General features: G+C 47.0%; 1 protein-coding gene across 1 annotated transcript in view; it reads right to left on the reverse strand.

Moving 5' to 3' along the window:
- Positions 1 to 11833, reverse strand: part of LOC122557717 (ovochymase-2-like) — a 42392-nt gene that overhangs the window by 13068 nt on the left and 17491 nt on the right. The window contains exons 3-4 of the mRNA XM_043705622.1: positions 9025 to 9116; positions 7494 to 7666 (exon numbers count right to left, since the gene is read on the reverse strand). Of these exons, the coding sequence (XP_043561557.1) occupies positions 7494 to 7666; positions 9025 to 9116 (265 nt within the window). The remainder of the gene's footprint in view (positions 1 to 7493; positions 7667 to 9024; positions 9117 to 11833) is intronic.

Genomic DNA, 11833 nt, shown 5'->3' on the forward strand with positions numbered 1-11833 from the left:
ACAGGAGTGTTGTAGTGAAGTTTATTATACACACTGTAACACAGGAGTATTGTAGTGAAGTTTATTATACACACTGTAAGACGGGAGTGTTATAATGAAGTTTATTATTCACACTGTAACACAGGAGTGTTGTAGTGAAGTTTATTATACACAGTGCAACACATGAGTCTTATGGAGACTGGGCGCCTCCTAGCAGAGCGCTTTAGGGAACATCTCCGAGACACCCGCACCAATCAACCAAACGGCCCTGTGGCTCAACATTTCAACTCCCCCTCCCACTCTGCCCAGGGTATGGAGGTGCTGGGCCTCCTCCACCGCCGCTCCCTCACCACCAGACGCCTGGAGGAAGAACGCCTCATCTTCCGCCTCGGAACACTTCAACCCCAGGGCATCAATGTGGATTTCAACAGCTTCCTCATTTCCCCTTTCCCCACCTCATCCTAGTTTCTAACCTCCAGCAACACGATCCCCTTGACTTGTCCGGACTTGTCCGACCTGCCCAGCTCCTTTTCCACCTATCCACTCCACCCTCTCCTCCCTGACCTATCACCTTCATCTCCTCCCCCACTGACCTATTGTACTCTATGCTACTCTATCCCCACCCCCACCCTCCTCTAGCTTATCTCTCCACGCTTCAGGCTCTCTGCCTTTATTCCTGATGAAGGACATTTGCCTGAAACGTCGATTTCGAAGCTCCTCGGATGCTGCCTGAATTGCTGTGCTCTTCCAGCACCACTGATCCAGATTCTACAGCAGCTCCCACTGTTGCTGGCTACGTCCAGGCTGGTCATTCTGGCCGGAGACTTCAACTGTATCATTGATGCAGATGGACGATCTGGCAGGGGTGGACAGTAAACTGGATGCCACATCCAGAGTCCTGATGGAAACGGTCAAAGATGCCAAGCTGCATGACGTCTTCAGCACCCCTGCAGATGGAGCGCAGCATCGAAATACCTGGTCACGGGCAGACGGGTCTATCCGCTCAAGGATAGATTACCTGTTTGTGTCCCGAACGCTCTCGGTCAGATCCACCGACATCAAGCCAGTGTTCTTCTCTGACCACTGCCTCCTGCTGGCCGACTGTCACCTACAGGACAAGCAGCGGGCTGGTAAGGGAATGTGGAAGCTGAACACCAAGCTGTTGACCCTGGGAAACATTGAGGAGCTCAAGAGGGATTACGCAGGTTGGAGAACCATGAAGCCCCTGTTTGAGTCTCCAGCGGATTGGTGAGAAACAGTAAAAAGGAACATCAATAGGTTCTCCATCCTCAAAGGTGTTAAGGAGGTGAGAGAGAGGTGGGGAAAACTGTCCCAGCTCCAGCAAAGTATGCAGAACCTGCTGCTGCTGCAGACGATGGCAGTCGATGTCACGGAGGACCTCAAGGAGATGAAGGGCCAGCAAGCCTCAGTCTTTGCCTCGGAGGCCTCCAAGATAATCTTCCGGTCCAGGATCCATTCCGTGGTGCAGGACGAGACGTGCTCACATTTCTTCTTCCAGAAGGTGCACAAAGAGAGCTCCGTGCTCAGCAGCCTGAAGGAAGAAGATGGCTCGATAACGTCATCTCAGGCTGACATCATGAGGATCAGTAAATCCTTCTATGCCAGTCTGTATGATGCGAAGCCGACAGACAGCACGGCCTCCCAGTCATTCCTGTCCTCTATCACGGAGGTCTTAGACGACAGAACACGGGAGACACTGGACCAGCCGCTATTTCTGGACGTGCTGACCAAGGCCATCGAGTCCTTCGAAAAGAATAAAACTCCCGGAAGCAACGGCTTACCGGTCGAGCTCTATTCCGCTCTTGTGGGACTTGATTGGCCAGGACCTGCTGGAGGTGTATGTCAGTATGCTTCGGGCAGGTACCATGAGTGAATCCATGAGGAAAGGCATCATCACCCTCGTCTACAAGCGGAAGGGGGAGAGGGAGGAAATCAGAAATTGGAGACCAATCTCACTATTAAATGCGGATTACAAAATCTTGGCAAAGGTCATTGCCAACCGGGTCAGGTCTGCTCTGGGATCGGTGATTCACCCTGACCAAACCTGTGTCGTACCAGGCAGGAAGATTGCTGAGAGTCTCACACTCCTCAGGGATACGATCGCCTATGTGCAGGACAGGGGAGTGGACACCTGCCTCATCAGCCTGGATCACGAGAAAGCCTTTGACAGGATATCACATACGTATACGAGAGATGTTCTCTCCAAAATGGGCTTTGGGGAGGGAATCTGCAATTGGATCAGACTGGTCTACACCAACATTGTCAGTGCAATCTCAATCAATGGGTGGCAATCAGATAGCTTCCCAGTCAGATCTGGAGTCAGGCAGGGCTGTCCTCTCTCTCCTGCCTTGTTTATGTGCTGCATAGAGCCATTTGCCGAGTCCATCAGGAAGGATGCGAGCCTGAGAGGGGTGACTATTCCTGGCAGCGGAGACCTGCAGGTTAAGGCCTCCCTGTACATAGATGATGTCGCCGTTTGCTGCTCGGATCCGCTGTCCGTGCACAGACTCATGTGCATCTGTGACCAGTTTGAATGGGCCTCGGGAGCCGGAGTCAACCGAGGCAAGAGCGAGGCCATGCTCTTCGGGAACTGGGCCGACCAATCCTCCATCCCCTTCACCGTCAGGACTGACCACCTGAAGGTGCTGGATATTTGGTTTGGAGAGGCTGGGGCGTGCGCCAAGTCTTGGGGGGAGCGTATCAAGAAAGTGAGGCAGAAACTGGGCAGATGAAAGCTACGGTCACTCTCCATTGCGGGTAAAAACCTGGTCATCAGGTGTGGGGCACTGTCAGTGTTGTTATATGTAGCACATGTCTGGCCTATTTCCAGAACCTGTGCCATCGCAGTCACCCGGGCCATCTTCCATTTTATATTGAGATCAAAGATGGCCAGGGTCTGAAGGGATTTGATATATAAAACTCTGGGCAACGGGGGAAAAGACACACCCAATGCCACCCTCACCCTGATGGCCACCTTTGTGTGTGGCTGCATCAAGCTGTGCGTGGATTCCTGGTACACGAACACAAAGTGTCACTAAGTACTGAGGTTCTACCTGTCCCCGGTGTTGCGAAGGATGGGCCTGGCCTCGCTGCCGCGGAACACTCTAAGTAGTTGGACCGTTCGGTATCACCTGTCCTTAGTGGAGAAATTTATGAAGAAAAATATCTTTGACCACAAGTCCATCAGGAAGTGGTCAGCACGTAGTGTCCTTGAGACCCTTCAGGAAAAGGAGAGGGCGGATCCTGTCGAGCAGTTCCCTGGGGAGACTGTCAAAGTCATTTGGCAGAATGCCTCATCGCCAGAACTTTCCAACAAGCACCAAGACATGGCTTGGCTGGTGGTGAGAAGGGCTCTGCCTGTGAGATCCTTTATGCACGCCTGGACTCTCAGCCGCACCGCACGCTGCCCTCGAAGTGGCTCGGCGGTGACGAGACTGTCACACACCTCCTTCTGGAATGTGCCTACGCAAAGGAAGTCTGGAGAGGAATGCAGTGATGTTTGTCGAGGTTCGTCCCAAGCAGCTCCATGACGCGGGACTCTGTGCTCTATGGTCTGTTCCCCGTGACGCACACCGAGACGAACGTCAACTGTGCCTGGAGGATCATCAGCTCAGTGAAAGACACTCGTTGGTCTGTCCGAAATCTGTTGATCTTCCAGCTGAAGGAGCTGACCCCGACTAAGTGTTGCAGACATTCCAAGGTCCAAGACTACGTGTTGAGGGACGTGCTGAAGCTTGGGGCAGCTGCCGCCAAGGCGCGGTGGGGAAAGACCACCGTGTAATGTCTGCCTGCCTAAGAAAAACAGGGCTGGAAATGTGTTGCTGGAAAAGCGCAGCAGGTCAGGCAGCATCCAGGGAACAGGAGAATCGACGTTTCGGGCATAAGCCCTTCTTCAGGAATGGGGAAAGTTTGTCCAGCAGGCTAAGATAAAAGGTAGGGAGGAGGGACTTGGGAGAGGGGCGTCGGAAATGTGATAGGTGAAAAGAGGTCAAGGTGAGGGTGATAGGTCAGACTGGAGTGGGGGCGGAGAAATTCTTTAGTAGATCAAGTAAACACAAATATGCCACACAATAAATGGTTAGTGTATGCTCTACCTCTCCAAAGTGGTGTTGATTCCTTCCAGGAAAATCAGCTTGTCTGCCTCAACAAGTTTCTCTTGCAGGATCTGCATCCCCTCCTGCACCTCACGCAATTGGTGGCTGTATCTCTGGATCTTCTGCTCGATGTCATTCAGGGTGCGGGCTGTGTCGGTCTCCAACTCTTCCAGCATAGACTTCTGTTTCTCCTTCAAGAAACGGTGCAGGCGGTCAAAGGCTTCTGCAATGGTTGCTCGAAGACTCTTCGCAGAAGACTGAGCAAAATAGGAGCAAACAGAAGAGAAGTCTGAAGCAAGGAAACATCACCAACTCTTCACACTCACAAAACAGAATATAATTGGTTCTCTCATTTTGCTATCATTTGAGTGATTCTTTGGGGGAAGTCTAACAATTATTTCTGTTGGCTTTTAAAAAAAGTTAATTCCTAGGATATAGGGTGTCACTGGCTAAGTTGACATTTTATTCACCAACTGTAATTATCCCAGGAATGTGGGTCTGGAGTCACATGGTGACCTGACCAGTAAAGGTCAACAGATTCACTTCCTTAAAAAGGATATTAGGGAACCAGATGGGTTTTTACAACAATGGTCATATTAGGCCCAGTTTTTAAATCTGGGTCTTTTATTATTGAATTCAAATTCACCTTCTGCCATAGTGGGATTCGAACCCTTGCCCCTAGAAATTAGCCTGGGGTTTGGATCATTCGTCCAATTATGTTACCACTCCACCTCCTCCCTGATATTTCCTGAAAGTGCCTATCCACAATTTCCTTGTGAAATCCTTTTCATCTTCTCCACTTTGACCACCCTCGTAGGCATTGAGCTCCTAATCATTCACTGCATTAAAAAAAAGTTTTCCCTATACATCCACGGTCTCCTATACATTTGTGTCCCCTAACTCTTGTGCCATCACCCGATAGCAGTTTTATTTTCTTTACCTTACCTAAACCAGATAGAATCTTGTACACTTATCAAATCTCCCCTCAACCTCCTGTGCCCCAAGGAGAAACAATACCTGTTATTTATGACATGACACACTCAAAAACTGCTCAACTACTGCACAATTGCCAATCTGGAGAGAGACAGGAACAGAGTCAGATTCCTTCTTTTGACAAATGGCAATCTGAACAGTAAGGGTCTGCCAAGCAAAACCCATTATCTGTTCCAGTGGGATTGTGAGTGAAAGAAAATAACAGGCCAATTTCCTTTAAACTCCTAGCAACCAGTTTCAGGAGACATCTGCAACAGTTTTGTGTCGGTCAAACAAAGAAACCAACTTTCTGTGGATAGCTATGGTGAAAATATTACACGCTCACTCACACACACACACACACACACACGCACGCACACACATACACATGCACGCACGCACACGAGCTTAAAAGGTGTTAAACTGTTAAAATGTGTAGGAATCCAACCTGCTATTCCAAGTCTCTGCGACCACTTACAAAGACTTGTCCCAACAAGAGGTAGACAGCAGTGGCACAAAAAGACGCAGAACTCTTACTGGCTCATCTACAAAACCAGACATCCTGGTTCAGCCAACTGCATGTGAGTCACAGACACCTGGAAATCCCAACTTTAATCCCTGGTTTGTACAGAGTCAGCCGATTTCAGCTGGAGCTGGCGGAACACTACAACTAGCCTCCGTTCACCTACACTAGGAAGTAAAGGGCCAGCAGTGGAAGCCCACACAGGCTTCTGATTGCTATGCAGCGATTCCCACTGGACAGTAGGTGTTGCAATCTTTGGTTAAAGATATGAGGATTCATTTGTGATTAGTCTGCTCTATCAACTGGCCATTAGGCAAAGGTGACACGAATTACTCATTCAACTACGTTCAGGAAAGTAATAAATTGAAAGGCCAGGAAGACACAAAAAAAGTAACTCTAGAATTAAAAAAAACCTGTTCCCAGAACTCCATTTCTCTTTCAGTTGAATCCGTACCATACTATCCAAATTGCTTAAAATCCAATTCAACTTCTACTGACTGATGTTTTGAATTAAACATATGTTGCACTTGGTGTACTATCGCAGACAAACTCTGTATAGTCACCATTTCCTCATTGCTACATTTTTTTCTAGTCATTTTCGCGACAGCACTGAATCAGAATATAACAGTGGTCCATTGTAGTAAATCAAGTCTGATTGTACCTCATCTCCAGTAACCACCCTTTGCTCCATATGACTCATTTAATGAGAATCTATCAACTCTTGTAGCGATCCACAAACACTAATCATCTTGCACGACTGCATTCTTCATGTACAAGGTTGGTTGGTTATTTTAGACAAGAATTTTTGACAGAACAAGCAGGTTGTCTTATGAGGAAAGATTGGACAGGCTAAGCTCATATCCACTGGGGGTTAGATGTGCAAGAGGTGAGATGTGGCCCAGTGGTCAAGATTACTGCCTCGCAGCACCACGGACCTAGGTTCGATTCTCCCTGGAGGCAACTGTCTGTGTAAAGTTTTCATGTTTTCCCCAGTGTCTATGCGGGATTCCTCCCACAGCCCAAAGACATGCAGGTTAGGTGGAATGGAGTGGTGTTAGAAAAGCACAGCAGGTCAGGCAGCATCCGAGGAGCAGGAAAATCGACATTTCAGGATGAAGGGCTTTTGCCCGAAACATCGATTTTCCTGCTCATCGGATGCTGCCTGACCAGCACCGCCTTCCTAACCTGAGATCTTCTTCTCGACCTCTCCGCCCCTATCCCAGTCTGACCTATCACCCTCACCTTGACCTCCTTCCACCTATCACATTTCCGAAGTCCCTCTCCCAAGTCCCTCCTCCCTACCTTTTATCTTAGCCTGCTGGACAAACTTTCCCCATTCCTGAAGAAGGGCTTATGCCCGAAACGTCGATTCTCCTGTTCCCTGGATGCTGCCTGACCTGCTGCGCTTTTCCAGCAACACATTTCCAGCTCTGATCTCCAGCATCTGCAGACCTCACTTTCTCCTCTAAGAAGAACAGGGGGCCCAGGTAGTAAGTGGCCTCAGCTAAATATTTGGATAGTAAACATACAGACCTGTATATATGAATGATTACTCGATCTCTGTATGCAAATAAATTGAATGTTTACGTATGCATGGCATGACCAATTGTACAGATCATCAAAATATTTTATGAATAAAGTATATTTTTGAAATTAAAACAAGGTGGTGGAGGTGGGAAACCTCACAACCTTTAAATAGTTTTTGGATGAGCACATGAAACGTCATAACATTCAAGGCTCTGCATATCTGTTTTTTTTGTCAGTAGTGCCAAGTCACAGGCATGTATCAGCATCAAATCAGTAGTATAATAGAGCCACGAAGGTAAACCTGATATTAAAATGCCACAACACCACTCTTTGAGGACAACATGTCAAGAAATGAAAGTTGCTGAACTAAAAGTTACCAAAGGTGAAGATGCCATTGAGTTCCAGAAGAGCAATATCATACTCAACTGGGTACATAGCCTTGAATTTGGGATGTATGATAACACGTTTGACTGTTAGAGTTTGCTCCTCTTTGTCCAAGTTCTTCAGGTTATATTCTCCAGCTGTTACCTTCAATGTGGACAAGATGTTCCTGAGACCAACAAAACAAAAACAGGGTATCAATGCAGGATATTACTGAGGAGAAATCCATTCTAGGCAGTTAGAACCCGTAGCAAACTGACTGGGTAGCAATGTTCCTGGTCCAAAATGTACCAGACAATAAACAGGACACAGACAGCAGCAAATAATTAGAGAGAACATTGCAGGTTGGTTTTGTTAAGTTCACATTTGCTGGACACTAAGGTGATTCAGATGATAAAGTTGCTAAATTATGAAGGTAGTCTCTGTCTTCACTCTCAGGCAGATGTAAAAAAAATGTCAGGCATGATTTCAAAGAAAAGCAGTGGAATTCTTGCTTGTGTTCCTCCTCAATATCTATCCCTCAAACAATATCATTAAATTATCACATTGCTGTTTATGGGAGATTTATGTTTGGATGGCACGGTGGCTCAGTGGTTAGCACTGCTGCCTTCAGGGATTCCAGCCTCAGGTGACTGTCTGAGTGGAGTTTGCACATTCTCCCCGTGTCTGCGTGGGTTTCCTTTGGATGCTCCAGTTGCTTCCCACAGTCCAAAGATGTGCAGGTCAGGTGGATTGGCCATTGGTTAGATGGCGTTATAGGGATACAGTGGGTGGCTAGCACTGGAAGGGATTCTCTTCAGATGGGCCAAATAGCCTCTTTCCTCACTGTAGGGAATCTACAAGATTGCTGTATATAAACTAGCTCCCACAGTCCCATGTAATGACAGTAACAACATTTCAAAGAAAATACTCCAGGGTCTATAAATTACCTTGAGTGCCACCATAGAGTTGCAAACCTTCTTCACTAAACAAGAATTTCATTTCCTTGAGTTTTGAAGTTGATGTATTTGAGTTGTTTAAGATGATTTAATGTTTCAATAGGGTAGATAAAGAAACTAATTCCTCTGCTGGGAGGAGCTAGCCAAAGCAAATGGAACATAACTTTAACATTAAATTGAGTCTGCTCAGGAGTGATACCAAGAAGCATTTACTCACACAAAAGGTAGTGAAAATCTTGAACCCTTTCTCCTCAAATTGATGCTGGGAAGTGGGTCAATTGACAGTTTTAAAACTGAAATTGAATGTTGTGATGAAAATGTGGAACTTGACTTGTACAGGATGTGGTCAAGGCAAATAATATTGATGCATTTAAAGAGAAGTTACTTTGCACATGAAGGAGATGTGAATAGAAGGTTATGCCTTTAAACCTATACTTTGACAGATTACTTCCCATTGAGTTCTCCCAGTTATATTTAAGTTTAAAGACAGACATAACAGAAATATTCTCACAGAAAGGTTTTTAATTTTAATAGATTTTAAGATACATGAACTTCTGGTGATCAGAAAACAACTTCAGCGTGTCTGTACCTGCCCCGCATGCAATGGGCCGCTGTCAACACCCACTTCTCATTGATAATCGTCCCTCCGCAGTAATGGATTTGACGTCGTTTCAAAGAAACCTGCCAGAGACGTTCAACACCATTAAATGCACAACTGGTGCACAGAATCACACAACACTGAGAGAGACCTTTTGGCCCTTCATGCTAATGCTGCCTCTTTAAAAATGCAATTTGTGTCATCCCAGCTCCATGTCTCCTTGCTTATTTCTTATCACTTTGGTTTCATTTTCTCCTTTTCAAGTGTTTACGTAAATTCATTTTGTCAATGTTTCCACCACAGTGTTAAAAAAGATCCTCTGCGGCGGTCCCTTACCATTCATCTTAAATCTGGTTACTAACAATCCAGCCATTATAAACAGTTTCTCCTGATCTACTCGATCAAGATTCCTTATCACTTTGTTTAAGAGACATCTTGACAGATACATGAACAGGCAGGGAACAGCAGGAAATGATTAATGTAGAGGCAAACGGGTTTTAGTTTAGAAAGGCATCCTATGCTGACACAGTCTGGTGGGCCGAAGGCCTGTTCCTCTGCTGCACTGTTCTTTGTTCTTTGAACACCTTTATTATTTTTCATCCTGCCTTCTTTTATCGGAAGAGAATAACCCCATCTTTACCAGTCTTACCACAGAATTGTTATCACAGTTATCATTCCAGTAAAATATCTATCCACCTTTTCAAGGTTTTGATATACTTCCAAAAATGCATTCATTATTCTACCTCAGGCCAACCCAGTTATTTATTTGACCGTTTAGACTGGGTGGCTGCAATTAGTTTTGGTCAACAAGCTATTCATTATTTACATTAATAATTCAGATTTCGAAATCAAAACTGAAGTTCCAAACATGTATGTAATTTACTCAAAATGGGCTGATAATATGCTTAGAAGACTGCAACAAATGGCCAGATTAGGGCGGCACGTTGGCACAGTGGTTAGTACTGCTGCCTCACAGCGCCAGAGACCCAGGTTCCATTCCTGCCTCAGGAGACTGACTGTGTGAAGTTTGCACATTCTCCCCTTGTCCGCGTGGGTTTCCTTCGGGTACTCCGGTTTCCTCCCACAGTCCATAAATGTGCAGGTTAGGTGAATTGGCCATGCTAAATTGCCCATAGTGTTAGGTGCAGGGATAAATGTAGGGGAATGGGTCTGGGTGGGTTGCTCTTCGGAGGGTTGTTGTGGACTTAAGACCATAAGACCATAAGACATAGGAGCGGATTTAAGGCCATTCGGCCCATCGAGTCCACTCCGCCATTCAATCATGGCTGATGGGCATTTCAACTCCACTTACCCGCATTCTCCCCGTAGCCCTTAATTCCTTGTGACATCAAGAATTTATCAATTTCTGCCTTGAAGAATTTAGCATCCCAGCCTCCACTGCACTCTGCGGCAATGAATTCCACAGGCCCACCACTTTGTGGCTGAAGAAATGTCTCCACATTTCTGTTCTGAATTTACCCCCTCTAATTCTTGTTGGGTCGAAGGGCCTGTTTCCACACTGTAAGTAATCTAGTAATCTAATCTAAAAGACAAGCACTCAATAATTTGCAGAATATGCAAATAACTAACAAATGAACTTCAACACAGATCAATGTGAGATAGTATATTCTGGCAAGAGAAAGTGAGGACTGCAGATGCTGGAGATCAGAGCTGAAAATGTGTTGCTGGAAAAGCGCAGCAGGTCAGGCAGCATCCAAGGAGCAGGAGAATCGACGCTACAGCGGGCGCACAGAGAGGGGAGCCAGAAGGTAGGCGGAGACCAGTTTAAATTAACATTTTTCTTTTCGCAGTCTGTGTTTGTTTTTCAACTAGGAGCGGGAACCCGGAAGTCGTCAACAGAGGCTTCTGGGAAGGTAAGAAGTTTTGGAGAAGGAACCCAAGACACTACACGTGTAGTGTCTCCCACCCTCCCTCCTCCTCTAACCTAAACAAAAGGACTCAGTCGGCTGAACAGGTAAGCTACTTAGTGTTCTTGTTTTGGAGAATAAGTGTAGAGCTATGGCAGCGCAGGCAGTGGAATGTTCCTCCTGCAGGATGTTTGAGGTAGGGGTGACCACCGATACTCCTGCCGACTTCACCTGCAGGAAGTGCAGCCAGCTCCAGCTCCTCACAGACCCCATTAGGGAAATGGACCTGGAGTTGGATGAACTGAGGATTATTCAAGAGGCTGAGAGGGTGATAGATAGAAGCTACAGGGACATAGTTATGCCAGAGAACAGAGGTAGCTGGGTAACAGTTAGAGGTGGGAAGAGGAGGAAGCAGGCAGTGCAGGGATCCCCTGTGGTCGTTCCCCTCAACAATAAGTATACCGCTTTGGAGACTGTTGGGGGGGACGGCCTAGCAGGGGTATGCTGCAGTGACCGGGTCTCTGGCACGAGGTCCGGCTCTGAGGCCCAGAAGGGAAAGGGGGAAAGGGGGAGAGGAGGAGAGCGCTAGTTATAGGAGACTCTATAGTTAGAGGGACAGACAGGCGGTTCTGTGGACATGGGCGAGTCTCTCGGATGGTTTGTTGCCTCCTGGGTGCCAGTGTCTGAGAGGTCTCGGACCGTGTCTTCAGAATCCTTCAGGGGGAGGGTGTGCAGCCAGAAGGCGTGGTGCACATTGGCACCAACGACATAGGTACGAAGAGGGGTGGGGAGGTCATTCAAGAGCTCAGGGAGTTAGGCTGGAAGCTAAAAGCTAGGACAGACAGAGTCGTCATCTCTGGGCTGTTGCCGGTGCCACGTGACAGTGAGGCAAAGAATAGGGAGAGAGTGCAGTTGAACACATGGCTGCAAGG

Source organism: Chiloscyllium plagiosum, chromosome 16 (assembly GCF_004010195.1).
Source record: "Chiloscyllium plagiosum isolate BGI_BamShark_2017 chromosome 16, ASM401019v2, whole genome shotgun sequence".
Lineage (NCBI taxonomy): Eukaryota > Metazoa > Chordata > Chondrichthyes > Orectolobiformes > Hemiscylliidae > Chiloscyllium > Chiloscyllium plagiosum.